At 48.3% G+C, this 17,596-nt stretch overlaps 1 protein-coding gene across 3 annotated transcripts in view; it reads right to left on the bottom strand.

Moving 5' to 3' along the window:
- The window catches only part of LOC120932444 (A disintegrin and metalloproteinase with thrombospondin motifs 2-like), a 1,658,079-nt gene that overhangs the window by 1,404,860 nt on the left and 235,623 nt on the right, over positions 1-17,596 (bottom strand). For 2 of the 3 annotated variants that reach the window (XM_040344801.1, XM_040344800.1), the window contains exon 2: positions 14,544-14,697. The exons of the other annotated variant lie outside the window; for it this stretch is intronic. In XM_040344801.1, the coding sequence (XP_040200735.1) occupies positions 14,544-14,691 (148 nt within the window). In that variant the 5' untranslated portion in view covers positions 14,692-14,697. The remainder of the gene's footprint in view (positions 1-14,543; positions 14,698-17,596) is intronic. 3 annotated transcript variants of the gene reach the window in all.

The following is a 17,596-nucleotide window of genomic DNA, read 5'->3' as shown; positions in this document are numbered from 1 at the left end:
TTGGCACGTCGAGTTCCTCGGACGTGTGTACGGGGCCTCAGCCGATCGACTGAGTCGGTGGAGAGGCGCACCCTCTCCACCGCTCCTTCTGTGACTGACCATAGCCTAAGCAGCACGTTGTCCAGGACCAGAATTTTGTAACCCCCCAGTCTCTGGGAACGCATTGCACAGACCTTTCTGCAAGGCCTTCACGAAGATGTTTTATCTTCTGCTCCCTCTGCGCCGGCAAGATAAGGTCTGCAACCTTATTCTTGTAACGTGGATCAAGGAGAGTTGCCAGCCAGTAATGATCCCTCTCCTTGATAGCACGAATACGAGGATCCTTCCGCAGGCTTTGCAGGATCAGGGAGGCCATGCAGCGTAAATTTGCTGAGGCATTCGGTGTGGAGTCCTCTGGGTCACTGAGAATGACATGATCCGCAGCCACGTACAAGTCCATGGGTTCCTTGGGACTGTAATTTATCCCTTGAAGACTGCTGCTGATGCTGAGTGCTAGGCTCCACCTCCATGCTGACACAATCCTCCTCCTCCTCGTCCTCTTCATGTGTGATAGGCGGGCAAGCAGGAACACTGTCTGGATAAAGGGGGCCTTGAGAGGTAAGGAAGTCCTTCTCTTCCTCCCTGTGTTCTGCCTCAAGGACCCTGTCCATTATTCCATGCAGCGTGTGCTCCAATATGTAAATAAGAGGGACAGACTCACTGATGCATGCGCTGTCACTGCTCATCATCCTTGTGGCCTCCTCAAATGGTGACAGGACAGTGCATGCATCCCTGATCAAGGCCCACTGGCGTGGGGAAAAAAAACAAGCTCCCCTGACCCAGTTCTGCTGCCATATTGCCACAGATACTCATTGATGGCCCTCTGCTGCGTGTGCAGCCTCTGCAGCATGGCCAACATAGAGTTCCACCTGGTGGGCATGTCACAAATTAGGCGGTTCTTGGGCAGGTTGTATTCCCTTTGGAGGTCTGCCAGCCGAGCACTGGCATTATATGACCGTCGGAAATGCACACAGACTTTCCTGGCCTGCTTCAGGACATGCTGTAAGCCCGGGTACCTGCCCAAGAACCGCTGCACCACCAAATTAAGGACATGAGCAAAACAGGACACATGGGTCAGTTGTCCCGGTCGCAGGTGTCATTGTCGCAAATCACCATTTCTGGCTTAAGCTGGCGTGGCGTCAACCACCTCTGAGCCTGCCCCTGCAGAGCTGACAGAACCTCTGCCCCAGTGTGGCTCCCGTCTCCCAAGCACACCAGCTCAAGCACCGCATGGCATCTCTTTGCCTGCGTACCTGCGTAGCCCCTTAGAAGCCTACAGAGCACCGCTGGTTCCGAGGACACATCAGCACAGGAAGAGGTCAAAGAGGAAGAAGAAGAGGAGGGGGTGGAGGAGAGAGGCATGTCACAACCAGTAGTAGCATTTTGGAGGCGTGGTGGCGGAACAACCTCTAACACTACTGTACCTTGTCCTGCGTCCTTCCCAGCTGCCAGCAGAGTCACCCAATGCGCCGTGAAAGATAGGCAACGTCCCTGTCCATGACTGCTGGACCATGAGTCAGCGGTAATATGCACCTTATCACTGACCGCCCTGTCCAGCGAGGCATGGACATTGCCTGCCACATGGCGGTAGAGAGCAGGAATCGCCTTCCGTGAGAAAAAGTGGCGTTTGGGAACTTGCCACTGAGGTACCGCACATTCCACAAACTCACGGAAGGGGGCAGAATCTACCAACTGAAAAGGCAGCAGTTGAAAAGCTAGCAATTTAGCTAAGCTAGCATTCAACCGCTGAGCATGTGGATGGCAGGGAGAGAACTTCTTTTGGCGCTGCAGCAGCTGGGGTAGGGAAATTTGCCTAGCACAATCTGCCATCGGTGTACCGATAGTAGATTGCCCGCATGTACTAGGCTGTGGAACACCTAATTCTACACCTTCAGTCCTATCAGTGCAGGCTTCAGAGAGGACTGAGGGTATAGTGGGGTTGGAGATCCCAGCTGATAATGGGGCAAGGGGAGGTCCGCTTTGTTCTTTGGTGTGGGTCTTTGAGGTGCACTTGCCAACGAACTGCATGGCAGGTCGACATATGTCTGGTCAAGCATGTGGTGCCCAAGCGGGTGATGTTTTGGCCACGCGAGATACGATTGAGACATATGTTGCAAATAGCAGCGGTGCGATCTGATGCACTTGTCTCAAAAAAAGGCCCACACCAAAGAACTTTTGGAATAACGCTGAGACACAGCAGCACCCTGCACATGCGTAGCTCTGCGTTGTGATGCAGTCGGTGTGCTGCCCTTAAGCTGGCCCCTGGAGGGAATCCTGCCTCGTTGGAGATGTGCCTGTGCCTCCTCCTCCTCTCTCCTATCAGGCACCCACATAGAGTCAGTGACCTCATCATCTTCTCCCTCCTCATCACTGTAGAATACCTGGCAGTATGCTGCAGCTGGGGGAATATGACTGCCAGATTGCTGTCCTTCTTGGGCACCCCCTCTCTCTGGGCTCACGTTACTGCCTTCCTCTATCTGTGTACCATCATCGAAGCCTTCAAAAACGCTGCACGTCCTCATGCAACATGTACCCAACACTGTGGTCAAACAGTTCGGGGGACTCCTCAGGAGGACATGGTGGGGCTAGGGAAGGAGTGAGTGATGCCATTGAGCAGAGGGAAGAGGATGCCTTGGCAGCTACTTTGCCAGACAAAGTACCCTAAACCTGGGTGAGAGGATGATGAGGATAACTTGCTCATCCACTCTACCAAGTCTTCGGCATGTTGTGGCTCAACACTGCCAGAAAACAAGGACGAGTGTCTCCAATGGCCACGTGCTGATGAGGATGCACCGTGTCCACGACCAGCACTGTTGCCTCTAGACGCAGAGCCTGCTTGCCCTCGTGACTCTCTGCCTCTCCTTGTTGTCCTTCCAGACATACTAATGGCCTGCAGAGGACACGGGCAGTACACACCAAGTAGCTTTAGGTGCAAAGTACAGAGGACACGGACAGTACACACCAAGTAGCTTTAGGTGCAAACTACAGAGGACACGTGCAGTACACACCAAGTAGCTTTAGGTGCAAACTACAAACTACAGAGGACACGTGCAGTACACACCAAATAGCTTTAGGTGCAAACTACAGAGCACACGTGCAGTACACACCAAGTAGCTTTAGGTGCAAACTACAGAGGACACGGGCAGTACACACCAAGTAGCTTTAGGTGCAAACTACAGAGCACACGTGCAGTACATACCTAGTAGCTTTAGGTGCAAACTACAGAGCACACGTGCAGTACACATCATGTAGCTTTAGGTGCAAACTACAGAGCACACGTGCAGTACGCACCAAGTAGCTTTAGGTGCAAACTACAGAGCACATGTGCAGTACACACCAAGTAGCTTTAGGTGCAAACTAGAGCACACGTGCAGTACACACCAAGTAGCTTTAGGTGCAAACTACAGAGCACACGGGCAGAACACACCAAGTAGCTTTAGGTGCAAACTACAGAGGACAGGTGCAGTACATACCAAGTAGCTTTAGGTGCAAACTGCAGAGGACACAGGCAATACACCACGTGAGACTACTGCAGCTAGCACAATCAACTGCCTGCCAGTAAATTAGGAAGAACTGATCTAGCTAAACTATACAGTGTATAAATATATGTACAACACCTGGGATGTATATATATCCTCTACACACTAACTTTAACTGACTAGCCTGCCTGCTCTATCTACCTAGAAAAAAAGACACTCTCTCTCTCTTAGACAGATCTCCAACCACCGCCGCAACACACTACACAAGGCCGACCTGCAGGCGGCCTTTTTTATAGTGTGGGGCGTGTACTAAACCCCCTGAGCCATAATTGGCCAAAGCCACCCTGGCTTTGGCCAATTATGGCTCTCCGTTTTTTGCGCGCTGTGATTGGCCAAGCATGCGGGTCATAGTGCATGCTTGTCCAATCATCAGCCAGCTATGCTGCAGTGAATTAGGGGCCGTGACACGCCACTCGAATTTGGCACGAACGGCCCGTAACGTTCGTATTTCGAAGAACGATCGAACATACGATGTTCGAGTCGAACATGGGTTCGACTCGAACACGAAGCTCATCCCTAGCCACAAACAAAGAGTACTTGGGTGTAGATTTAACACACTTCAGAAGGGAGATCCCCTAATAGGGCTCACCAAGCCCCTATGCAACAATCTGGCTAAGCACCATAGCCTGTTAGACAACCCCTTAGTGAATTACGTGACTCAGGTAAGGAGAAATGAACCACTGCAAGTGACAGAAAAAAAAAAGGGGGAGTGCTTATGCAAAGCCAGCTTAAAGCAGAGGTTCACCCTAATATATTTACATCTGACCAACTTCCTTATAGTTGCAAGAAGCACAGTCCGCAATTTTTTTATTTTTTTTATGCCGCACGTACCTTGTAATCAATCTTTTCAATCTGCTTTTCGCCGCGGAAATAGGCTTTTCTATGCCTAAGAGGATCGTCATCTGGGAGGTCGGCCAGATGATTGACGGCTGTTCCCCCCGGCTGATAAGGCCCCGCCCCCCGTATTTCGTAGGCGCGCACGAGTCACAGCGTTTCCGGAAAAAGCCGAACATGCAGAGCGCAGGCGTCGTATAGAGCCGACTCACATCTCTGCAAGTTCGGCTTCTTTCGGAAACCCCGTAACTCGTGCGCGCCTACGCAATACGGGGGGCGGGGCCTTATCCGCCGTGGGGAACAGCCGTCAATCATCTGGCCAACCTCCCAGATGACAATCCCCCTAGGCATAGAAACACCTACTCCCGCAGGGAGAAGTACACTGAAAACATGGATTACAAGGTACGTAAAGGATAAAAAAAAAAAAAATTCCGGACTGTACTTGTTACGAATATAAGGAAGCTGGTCAGATATACATGTCAATTAGGGTGAACCACCGCTTTAAGTCAATAAAAGTAATAAAACAATAGCTGATGCATTTGGCCCATGGCATGTATAATATTACAATGCTATCTAGAGTTTAAAGTTAAAAAATGCTTCTCTAATAGAAACTGATGTCAAATGGAAAAAGGAAAGGATACACCCATGTGGGAATGGCTAAAAAGGGGACTTCACTGAGAGAATCTTGGGGCATATCCTCAAAAAACGGGCTTAACTTAAATATTCCGATTTAAGTTACACCGCCGCAAAATTTCTACTTAAGTGCCCGATCCACAAAGCACTTACCTAGAAATTTTGAGTGGAGTAACTTAAATCGGGCCGGCGCAAGGCGTTCCTCATCATCAGGGGGCGAATCCCATTTAAATGAGGCGCGCTCCCGCGCTGGCCGTACTGCGCATGCTCGTGACGTCATTTTCCCGACGGGCATAGCGCGAAATTACGTTACGTCGGGCTTTGTGGATCGCGACGGGTCAATAAAGTTGCGTCGGGAAAAAAAAAGATACGGCGGGGAAAAAAAAATTTGAAATCGAAAAAAAAGCGTGGCGCGAGGAAGAAGGGTCTGCTTTTACATGGTGTAAACAGTTTACACTTTGTAAAAGCAGCCCTAATTTTGTACTTGCAAACTAAAACTTACGGCGACAAAACGAAGCGCAATAGCTTTGTGGATCGCCGTAAGTCCTAATTTGCATACCCGAAGCGGCATTTCGACGCGAAATGCCCCCAGCGGCGGATGCGGTACTGCATCCTAAGATCCGGCAGTGTAATTCAATTACACCTGTCGGATCTTCGTCCTAACTATGGGAAACTGATTCTGTGGATCAGTTCCATAGTTAGGACAAGGGATACGATGGAGTAACAGCAGTTACTCCGTCGTATCCCTTTTGAGGATCTGGCCCCTTGTTTCCAGAAATTGCTCAACTAGCCTTGAGTCCTGGTTGCTACAGAAATGAAGTCACTATAACGCCAGCAAAGAGACTTTTTAGTGTATTCCTATAACATACATATTATTGTCAATGTTTATTTAGATAGGGTTAGATAGCACATGCTTGCACATTTGCAGTACTCTGTATGTCTTGTATTGTTTGCCTACGATTGTAAGTAGTTTGTATATACAGCATTCATATTTAGTAAAAGCACACTAATATACAGTACAGACCAAAAGTTTGGACACACCTTCTCATTCAAAGAGTTTTCTTTATTTTCATGACTATGAAAATTGTAGATTCACACTGAAGGCAGCAAAACTATGAATTAACACATGTGGAATTATACATAACAAAAAAGTGTGAAACAACTGAAAATATATTTCATATTCTAGGTTCTTCAAAGTAGCCACCTTTTGCAGCAGACACATCTCTAGAACTGTTAAGAGGAGACTGTGTGAATCAGGCCTTCATGGTAGAATGGTAGAATATCTGCTAGGAAACCACTGCTAAAGAAAGGCAACAAGCAGAAGAGACTTGTTTGGGCTAAAGAACACAAGGAATGGATTAGACCAGTGGAAATCTGTGCTTTGGTCTGATGAGTCCAAACTTGAGATCTTTGGTTCCAACCCCCGTGTCTTTGTGCGACGCAGAAAAGGTGAACAGATGAATATGTAAATGACCTAGATACGCCGATTCATGAACGTACTTACGCCTGTCGCAGTAATCTACGCCGTTTACGTAAGGCGTACGTCCGGCGTAAAGTTATTCCACATATAAGGAGGCGCATCCCATGCAAAGGTATTGATCACGTAACAGCTGTCGTATTTTACGTCGTTTACGTAGTACTACGTGAATAGGACTGGGCGTAGGTTACGCTCACGTCGTAGGCATTGAGCCGTCGTATCTCAGGGAGTATATTCGATGTGATTCTGAGCATGCGTCGTTCGTTCGCCCATTCATTTGCATGGGGTCATGGTTCATTTAAATGTATCACGCCCACTTCTAACTACTTGGAATTAGGCCGGCTTACGCCAACGAGTTTACGTTACGCCGATGCAACGTTGGGGAGCGAGTGCTTTGTGAATACTGTTCTTGCCTCTCTGTGTTACATCGGCGTAGCGCATACGAGATGCGCTACGCCGACAGAAAGATGCGCAGATCTACCTGAATCCAGCTATATGCCACCAAAATTAAACATAACAATGTGAACTGGGAAACATTTACTACATAAGTATCTCTTTTCAATCCAGAAATGTACAGTTACTTTATTTATTTGTATCTTGCAATTGAAAATATGGTAAAAAAAATAACAAAATGGAAATAAATGTTGAATGTCTATTACTAATTGATATATGACTGGATTATAGAAATGCACAATGTACAAAAAAATGCAAATTAGTTCCTTCTTAAAGCAGAGTTCAACCCATAATTTCATTGATCAGTCATCAGCTTTCAGCGTGAATAACATTTGGGTCAACATATTTTATTTTTTTATCTACTCTGTCTGAATTGTTGCCATGGGGTCCCTTCTAATCTGCAACTTCCGAGCCGCGCTGATTTAAGTTATATCCTGCGGCGCCTGTGCTCCTGGGGGATGTGTCATTGTTTCCCAGGAGTCAGGTTATCTTGGTAGCCATAACAATGGGGCGGACACTTCCTCCGTCGCCGCCCGATGTTATGGCAACAAGATAATATTTCTGCACTACGCCCTGTATATAGGGTGCATGCGCGAGGTGGGGAGGTGCATGCTGGATATCCTGCATCACCATATCCCGGAAGAGACTGCTAGTGGGCTTTACATGCCCACAGTAGAGATGGAAGTGTTCTGCAGAGCAAAAATAAACAGTAAGATTAAAAACTGGGAATTGAGCGGCGATTTGTTTAATGCCATGGATTTAATGTTTTAGACTAGAATAAAGTGAATTACATGAAAAAAAAAAGTTCTGGGTGGAACTCTGCTTTAACCACTTAACCCCCGGACCATATTGCTGCCCAAAGACCAGAGCACTTTTTGCGATTCGGGACTGCGCCGCTTTAACTGACAATTGCGCGGTCGTGCGACGTGGCTCCCAAACAAAGTTGGCGTCCTTTTTTCCCCACAAATAGAGCTTTCTTTGGTGGTATTTGATCACCTCTGCGGTTTTTAGCGACAATTTTGAAAAAAAATGAATATTTTTTACTTTTTGCTATAATAAATATCCCCCAAAAATATATAAAAAAAACATTTTTTCCTCAGTTTAGGGCGATACGTATTCTTCTACATATTTTTCGTTAAAAAAATTGCAATAAGCGTTTATTGATTGGTTTGCGCAAAAGTTATAGCGTTTACAAAATAGGGGGTATTTTTATGGCATTTTTATTAATATATTTTTTTTACTAGTAATGGCGGCGATCAGCGATTTTTTTTCGTTACTGCGACATTATGGCAGACACTTCGGACACTTTTGACACATTTTTGGGACCATTGGCATTTTTATAGCAATCAGTGCTATAAAAATGCATTGGATTACTATAAAAATGCCACTGGCAGTGAAGGGGTTAACACTAGGGGACGGGGAAGGGGTTTAGTATGTCCCTGTGTGTTCTTACTGTGGGGGGTGGCCTCACTAGGGGAAACACTGATCCTCTGTTCATACATTGTATGAACAGAAGATCAGCATTTCCCCCGCTGACAGGACCGAGAGCTGTGTGTTTACACACACAGCTCCCGGTCCCCGCTCTGTAACGAGCAATCGCGGGTGCCCGGCGGCGATCGAGCCCGCCGGGCACACGCACGGGAGTCGGGAGCGAGCGGGGGGCGCGCGCGTGCGCCTCCGGCGGCGCGCACGCACCCCTAGTGGCCGCTCAAAGAGCCGACGTTATACTACGGGCTCTCGCCCAGGAGAGCCGACCTGCCGCCGTAGAATGACGGCGGCTGGTCGGCAAGTAGTACAAAACATCTGTATTGATTATTTATATTCTGACAAGCTGCCTATCCCCAGCCAGCCCAGCAAATGACATGTCTTAAATCTCATATTCTAAAACACTACCTTTCTTCTATGAAGCAGACAATAAGTGGCAGAAAACGGAAAATTGTATACTCACCTTTCCGTAATTTTCCTTTCCTGACACATCTTCATGGCAGCACACACTGGGTTGTGACTCCGCCCCCACAACCTGACAGGATTGGTTAGCTATAAATTCGAAGAGGAGACACCCGGCATCATTCTCCGTAAATATCATCATCATTGAACAACAGGGTGGGCAGCTGTGTGCTGCCATGAAGATGCGTCAGGAAAGGAAAATTACGGAAAGGTGAGTATACAATTTTCCGTTTTCCTGACGCATTCATGGCAGCACACACTGGGAAATAACTCGCTAGTCGGGCGGGTTCAATGCAAAAAGTTTTTTATTTTCTTATAGAGCCGAAGAATTGGCCCTGAAGATAGATCTGCCAAACTCGGAAGTCGCCAACAGAGCGGCGTCCACCCTATAGTGGGTGATGAAGGTATGCCTGGAGGACCAGGTTGCTGCTCTGCAGATGGTCTCTGAAGAAACTCCACAATATGCTGCCCAAGAGGTAGCCACTGCCCTGGTTGAATGCGCTTTGATGCCCAGCTGTTGAGTGGAATATGCTTTCCCGATCGCTTTAACTAGCCAAGAGGCGATGGTTCGAGAGGAGGCTGCTTGACCTCGTCTGGCTCCGTGAGGTATAATCAGGAGGGCGTCCGTTGACCGAAGGTGGATAGTGGCCGACAGGTAGTTAGAAATTGCAGACTTAATGTCCAAGGCATGCGGTTCACCATCTTCGTTAGAAAGACATGGCAAGACGATGTCCTGGCCGTAATGGAAGGCCGAAGTAACCTTGGGAAGGAAGCGATCCGAAGGCCTTAGTATCACCCTGTCGGGCAGGAAAACTAAGTATGGCTCTTTCGACATGAGAGCTTGCAACTCCGACACTCTCCTAGCCGAAGCAATGGCAATGAGGAAGGTCAATTTCAGGGTCAGGTCCCATAAGGAGATTGAGTTGAGTGGGAAGAAGGGAGGATTGGACAGCGCCTCCAGAACTACTGAAAGATCCCAAGCCGGAAAGGATGGTTTTCTGGGCGGCCTAATCTTAATACATGCCTTCATGAACTGTATTATCAACGGGTGTAGGGCCCATCTAGTGCCCGTTTTGGCCGACAGAGCGGAGATTTGTACTTTCAGGGTGCTTGAGCTCAGGCCTTTGTCAATTCCTGTTTGCAGGAATTCTAGGATTTGGTAAGGATCCGGAGAGGCGTGATTCCAACCTTTGAGTTGTGCCAAGTGGGCGAATCTTTCCCAAACTCTGGTGTAGACCGTGTTTGTGGTGATCTTCCTGGCCTGCATTAAGGTTGCTATAACTGCCTGGGAACATCCTTGTTCTCTAAGCCTAGCCCTCTCAACCTCCAGGCTGTCAAGTGGAGTCTGTCCGGAGCCGGATGGAGGAGCTGACCTTGGTGAAGGAGGTCTGCTGAGACTGGTAGGTGGATTGGAGGTCGGGTATTGAGCTGCAGGAGAGTCGTGAACCACGGTCTCCTTGGCCAGAATGGTATTATTGCGATCACTGTGGCCGATGACCTTCGGAGCCGGGATAGGAACCTTGCTATCAAGGGAGTTGGGGGAAAGATGTACCCCAGATTGAAGTCCCATGGATGAAGAAGGCAATCTGTCCCTTCTGCTGTCGGAAAGGGTACTCTGGCAAGAAACCTTGGACATTTGGCATTTACTGGTGTTGCCGCTAGGTCGATCTCTGGAGTCCCCCATGCCTTCGTCAGAATGGAAAACTCCCGTAGGTTTAGGGACCACTCGTTGTTTGAACGAAGTTCCCTGCTCAAGAAGTCGGCTAGCGTGTTCTGTGCCGCTGGAACGTAAACTGCTCTCAGGTCTAATAGGTGAGCCTGTGCCCATTCCATTATGGGGTGAACCACTTCTAGCAGAGTGTGGCTTCGGGTACCGCCCTGTCTCTGGACATATGCTACCGCTACTCTGTTGTCCATCCGGATTAAAATGGACTTCCCCTGTAGCAGAGGCGCGAAGGCTAAGAGGGCCTGGAACGCAGCTCGGAGTTCCAGTATGTTTGAAACCTTGCCCCGAGCAGGGAAGAGCCACGGTCCCTGGGCTGTCTGGTTCTGGTAGTGGGCCCCCCAGCCCTTCTCGCTGGCATCTGATGTCACGATCTCCGGGCTCGGAGGAGCTATAGGTCTGTATCTCCTGAGGTTGGAAGGATAAGTCCACCACAGAAGAGCGTGTTTCACTCGGCTGGGAATCCTGATGCGTTGGTGCATTGAAGCTCCGTCCCATTGTCTCAAAAAGATATTCTGGAAGGCTCTCATGTTCCATTGGGACCACTGTATCATGGGAATGGTTGAAGACATCGAGCCCAGTATGCTGAGGCAGGTTCTGGCTGACACGAGCTTGGAGGACAGTAGGTTCCGTACCTTCTGAACTAGAGGTTCCACCTTCTCTAGGGGAAGCTGTACCCTGTTCCGTTTTGTGTCCAATTCTGCCCCCAGGAATGTCATCACTTGTGAAGGTTGAAGGCTGCTCTTCCGCCAATTGATCAGCCAGCCGAAACCCTGAAGGGCAGAGATCATGATCTCCCGCTGGAGGAGCAGAGTCTCCTGGCTCGCTGCTAAAAGCAGAATGTCGTCCAGGTAGTGATGCACGCAAAGTCCCTTTTCCCTGAGGAGGGCTATGAGAGGTAGGAGGACCTTTGTGAATGTCCTGGGTGCCGAAGAGATGCCGAACGGTAGGCATCGGAATTGGAAGTGCTGTTGGCTGATGGAGAAGCGTAGAAACTTCTGGAACGCAGGATGAATTGGCACATGGAGGTAGGCGTCGGAAAGATCCACCGACAGCATCCAATCCCCTAGATTCACTGCCAGAAGGATAGATTGAAGACTTTCCATCTTGAAAGCTTCTATCTGGATACTCCTGTTGAGTCGCTTGAGGTCCAGAACGGGCCGAAGGTCCCCTGACTTTTTTCGGACCAAAAATAGAGGGGAATAAAATCCCCTGCCTCTTTGGTGTGAAGGAACTTCTATGACTGCTCCCTTTAGAATCAGCTCTGAAACATATTGGACGAGAAGCTTCCTTTTGTCCGGAGAAGATGGAATCTTGGTGGGTTGGAAGACGGTGTGAGGCAATGCCCCCATAAAATTCCACTTGTGACCCTGATCGATCGTGGAAAGAGTCCATGGGTCCTTTATGTGCTCTGACCAAACTTGCGCAAAAGCCCTGAGCCTGGCGCCCACCTGAGCTGGGTGGGCAGGCGAAGCTTCAAAAAGACTTTGGTTGGTCCCCCGCGGTAATGGCCTTGGTCTTCTGGGCCTTTGCAAAGGGAGGGCGAGTAGTTCTCCAATCTCTCCTAAACTCCCTGCCAGGGCGATAGGTTCTGGCCTCCCTGTATCTCTCAGGCAGATTACGCCTGAAGGTAGGATTCCTCTGAGGCTTGGGCCTTCTGTCCGAGGGAATGAGCCCCGATTTTCCTCCAGTGACCTTGGAGATCGCTGAGTCCAACTTAGCGCCGAACAGGTTTGTGCCATCGTATGGTATTTTGCACCAATTTGACTTCGATGCTGTATCGGCGACCCAGGGCTTCAGCCATAAGGCTCTGCGGGCCATTACTGAGGCTAAAGTGGATCTAGCCGAGGAGCGAATGGCGTCTACCGAAGCCCCTGCCACAAAGTCGCCAGCCAGTCTGATTTCCTGTAAAGTGGATATCACCTCCCCCTGATCGGTACCTTCCAGGATGGCCTTCTCAGCATTGGTTGCCCATGTGGAAATGGCTCTGGCGACAGCCGCCGTGGTAATGGCTGGTCTGCATGCTCCTCCTGCCGTAGAGTATGCCTTCTTTAGCTCCAAATCAATCTTGCGATCGAGGACATCTCAGAACGAGACCGCGTCTTCTATGGGCAGCGTGACATGCCTAGCAAGTCGCATTAGAGATGAATCAACGATGGGAGCGTTGATGAGGGAGGAAACCTTAGACTCCCTTAGAGGGTATAACTTAGATAGTTTATTGGACAGACCAGGCCGCTTGTCTGGTTTTTCCCACTCGTCTTTGATGAGGTCCTCTAATTCCTCGATGAAGGGGAACAGCTCGGGGTTCCTCCTTAATTCTGGAAAGTATTTCCCCACCTTCGGGGGATCCGCTACAGGTTCTTCCCAGCCAATGGCATCCTTGACAGAGCGTGCAAAGGGTTCGACCAAGCTAAAATCGAACCCTGACATCATCTCCTGTTCCTCAAGATCGGGAAGGGCTCCTGTTAGCTGGGAATACGGACTAAAGGCCGAAGAGGTACCTGGAGTGGGGTCATCGCAGACTAGCGGGGCCACGGCCCAGGCTGCTTCCTGTGCCGGCTCTCTTGGACGGTCAGAAGCGACTCTAACATCCATCTCCCTTTCCTTCGTTGCTTCATTAAAGCAAGAGTGACAGGCTAGCTTCCCTGGCATTGCAGTAGCACCGCATACCCAGCAGGCGTTTGCTGCAGGACGGGCATGATAACGTTCACGGTGCGATGATGGAGACCGTCTGCGGTGGGACCGGCTGCGACGGGAACGGCTGTGGCGTGATCGGCTATGCCTTGATCGGTGGTAACGGGAGGATGATCTTGACCGACTCTTGTGAGACCTCCTGCTCGATACATGCCTGGATCTCTCCCTGCGCCGTGGGCTTGCGTCTCTAGGCCTGGTGGGACTGCAAAACAAAGCAGTGTTCAGTGGTCGGCTCTCTTTTTTCTCTTCAGTACTTACCCGTCAAATGATGGCCTCCATACCTCGTTTGCTGGTAGTGGTCTGCTAGGGCAGTGGGCTCCATGGAGAAAACAGCAGCAGATATGGGCAGCTGGAAAGGCAAAAGAATGGTTAAAAAGGGTAGAAAGGATAAGATGAGGTGAGCCTGGCAGAGGAGAAGAGCTAGGTACCTTGAGGAGAAATTTTCAGGAAAAATGGCAGAGCAGCAGCTTGAGAAAGGGAAAAAAACAAAAAAAGTCACTTTTCAAATTTGGCGCCGCCGTCGCGGCGCTGATGACGTCATCGCGCATGCGCAGTAGCGCCGCGCGTGTCCCGTTGCCATCTTGGATGAGGGCGAGTAGGAGCTGCCGCATCATCAGAGCGCTGCGCTCATGCACAGAGCAGACAGGAAGCGCTGAGAGCGGAGGGGAAGCATGGGACAACACAGCCCAGCAAGCCTCCGAGGGAAAAAAAAGGTAGAAAATGTTTAAAACGATTTGTAAGCATCCATACAATGCATAGAAGGCACACATACAGGCATATAGACAATGAAAAGGCATACAGGAAGAAGGCTAGGCACAAATACCTGAAAAATAGGGAGACCCACTGCCAGACTTTTAAGCTCATTTAGAGCTTGTGTGATGCCAGGAATTTTGCCGGGATTTATCCCCTGAGCGGGGATCCCCCCATATAGCTCTATTAGAGACTGTACAGGGGGGACTTCCAAACAGGAGAGGATGAACCTGCTGGGGCGATAGCGGTAGGAGGCAAGCTGTACGTCCACGTCCTTGTCAGGTGAGGATAAAAAAAGAGAATGATGCCGGGTGTCTCCTCTTCAAATTTATAGCTAACCAATCCTGTCAGGTTGTGGGGGCGGAGTCACAACCCAGTGTGTGCTGCCATGAATACGTCAGGAAAATACTTTATTATGAATGAAGGTCATTATTGATTAGCATCGGAGACTTACTATTATGGTGAGTCTCAGCAATCTGACTTGGAATATATTTTATGATGGCTGATCGACGATACACAACATGTGATCTTCCACTCTCCTCTTCTTTCTTATCTTTCTCTAGTGGCTCTATGAAAAATTCATCCTTGTCTGTACGAATCATGCCGGCCTAAAATGAAAGGTTGAGAAGTAAAATAATCTATATAAAATATATATTTGAATCATATCGTACATATTGTAAACTGAGCATTTAAAGTGGAGGTTCACCCTAAAAACAAGTATATACCATTGAATCCAGCATACTGCCGACATGTACAGTATGCTGTTTTTTTTTATTTTTTTGGTTTACATACCGTAGTATAGGTATTTTTCCCCCGGCTTCCGGGTAGTGAATCCCGCGGGAGTGGGCATTCCTATTCAGAGACCAAGTGATTGACGTATGACAAAAGCTTCACCCCCGGCGCATAATGCGTGTCACCAGTTTCCGAAAGAAGCCGAACGTCGAGTCGGCTCTATACGGCGCCTGCGCACCGGCGTTCTGCTTTTTTCGGAAACTGGTGACGCGCCTTTTGCTTGTGTCATACGTCAATCAATTAGTCTCTGAATAGTAATAGTAATATTAATATCTGCTGGTTTGCCTTTTAACACAATTAAATCTTATATAACTTACAATGCATGATTAATGTATCTGCTTATGTAATTTTGCCATCTTCTAGTTGGGTCATATTAAACATCTATGGGGTATGCCAGTCAACTTTATATTGAACACTCTTATTATTGATTAAACTGTTATGTAATATTTGGGTATTACTATCTCTTGCCTTTACTTTATGCAGGTTTTCCGAGATTATTTGTGGTGGTCGATCGAAGGGATTGCCCGACACACAAATCTCCTGATACGCCGTCGTATCTCTGAGAGTATCTATGCGGCTGATTCATAGAATCAGTTACGCATAGATAGCCCTAAGATCCGACAGGTGTAATTGACTTACACCGTCGGATCTTAGGATGCAATACTTTGGCCGCCGCTGGGTGGAGTTCGCGTCGTTTTCCAGCGTCGGGTATGCAAATTAGCTTTTACGGCGATCCACGAAGGTACGCGCGTTCGTTATGTCGTCGCTAGTCGGTTTTTCCCGTTGCAAAGTTAGGCCTGCTTTTTCATGGCTTAACTTTAGACGAGCCATGTTAAAGTATGGCCGTCGTTCCCGGGTCGAATTCCATTTATTTATTTTTTGCGCAAGACGTCCGGGAATACGAAATTACGTTACGCACGTCGCCATTCAAAAAACACGTCGGGGCGCCGTAATTTCACGAAATGCACGTCGGGAAATTACCTAACGGAGCATGCGCAGAACATTCTGCGCGGGAACGCGCCCAATTTAAATGGTACACGCCCCATTTGAATTAGGCGGGCTTGCGCCAGACGTCTTTACGTTACTCCGCCGCAAGTTTATACTCAAGTGCTTTGTGAATCAAGCACTTACGAGGAAAACTTGCGGCGGTGTAACTTAAAGACGATACGTTACGCCGCCGCAGTTCTCTATGAATCTGACCCAGAATACCTACACCTCTACATCAGCATTCCTTGTCGGATTGTTATGGTGCGAGGTCAATAAATACGTTTCACGTCCATATTACCTGCTTCAATGATATTGTGCAATACTACCTCTAGTGGATCTCTACAGATAGGGTTTTTTACTAAACCATAATTTTTATGCTTGGGTACTCCCTAGTTTGGATTTATTCAAATTTATTGGTCTATGTTATCATTTGTACGAATAAATATTAAATAATAGAAAATACCAATTATTGTATTTATCGGCGTATACCGCGCACTTTTTTCCCCTTAAAATAAAGGGAAAATCGTGGGTGCGCGATATACGCCGTTACCCGCGCTCAGTTTGAATGCCTGCGCCGACATATACCGAGTGCAGTACACTCGGCTACATTCGGCCAGGCTCGGCTTCGCTCGTGCTCACGCATAAACGTCACAGAGCGTGAGCACGAGCGAAGCAGAGCCTGGCCGAATGTACTGCACTCGGTATATGTCGGCGCAGGCATTTAAACTGAGCGCGGGAAGCGGTGATTCGATGGGGAGACAGCGCGGGGGAAGACGGACGCCGGACCCGACGAGGCCGCCGATGGACGCCGCGCAAGACACCAAAACGAAGTTCTAAAAAAAATTTTTACTGGAAATTGCGGGTCCACGCCGGAGCGCGCAATACCCCGATAAATACAGTATATTAATATTCACTAGATCCAGGAGATTAATTAGTATTTCTCTACTATCTTTGTTTCTTGCAGTCAGCTGTCTGCAGTTTACTGCGATGTTAATGGGATAGACTTGATATAAATACAGAGCACCCATACCTCCATAGCAGCATTGTTTGCTGTGGTGTAAGTCCCATGTCTATATTATCTGCTTTAATGACTTTATGCAACACTCTATTGGACTTCTATAGATTTGGTCTCTACAGGTTTACTAAACCACTACCCATATGCTCGCATCCACCTGATTCAGGGGACTAATTAGGAGTTCGCTACTACTTTTGTCTCTTGCAGTCAGCTGTTTTCAGTTAACTGTGATAGCTGATGGGAGGGTCTTGCTATAAATACAGAGCACTCACACCTTCACACCAGCATTCTTTGCTGGGTTGGCAAGCTGTGAGGTTGTTCCTGTCAAGTAAGTCTATAGTACCTGCGTTAATGATATTATGAAACACTATCCTATCCCATCATCTCTATGCTCGGATACTCCCTATTTTGGATTTAGTATCTAAACTTGTTTGTTTATGTTATCCTCTATATCAGCGGTCTCCAAACTTTTTACTTCGAGGGCCACATTATATATTTTACAGATATTCGCGGGCCGTAAAAAAAAAAGAAGCCATTTATAAATTACTCCTCAGCTATGGAATAGAGCAGAATTTTAAAAAAGGCTGCCATTATCAGGGCTGGATGGTGCACCTGTATCCTCTGCCTGCACCTAAATGCCAGAGCCTCGTGCACCAGGGCCAAATATTAAGTGTGCATGAGGCCTTACATCAGTGTTCCCCATCAGAGCCCCC

This window comes from Rana temporaria, chromosome 3 (assembly GCF_905171775.1).
Source record: "Rana temporaria chromosome 3, aRanTem1.1, whole genome shotgun sequence".
Taxonomy (NCBI): Eukaryota; Metazoa; Chordata; class Amphibia; order Anura; family Ranidae; genus Rana; species Rana temporaria.
This window is presented reverse-complemented; position numbering and strand designations above follow the sequence as displayed.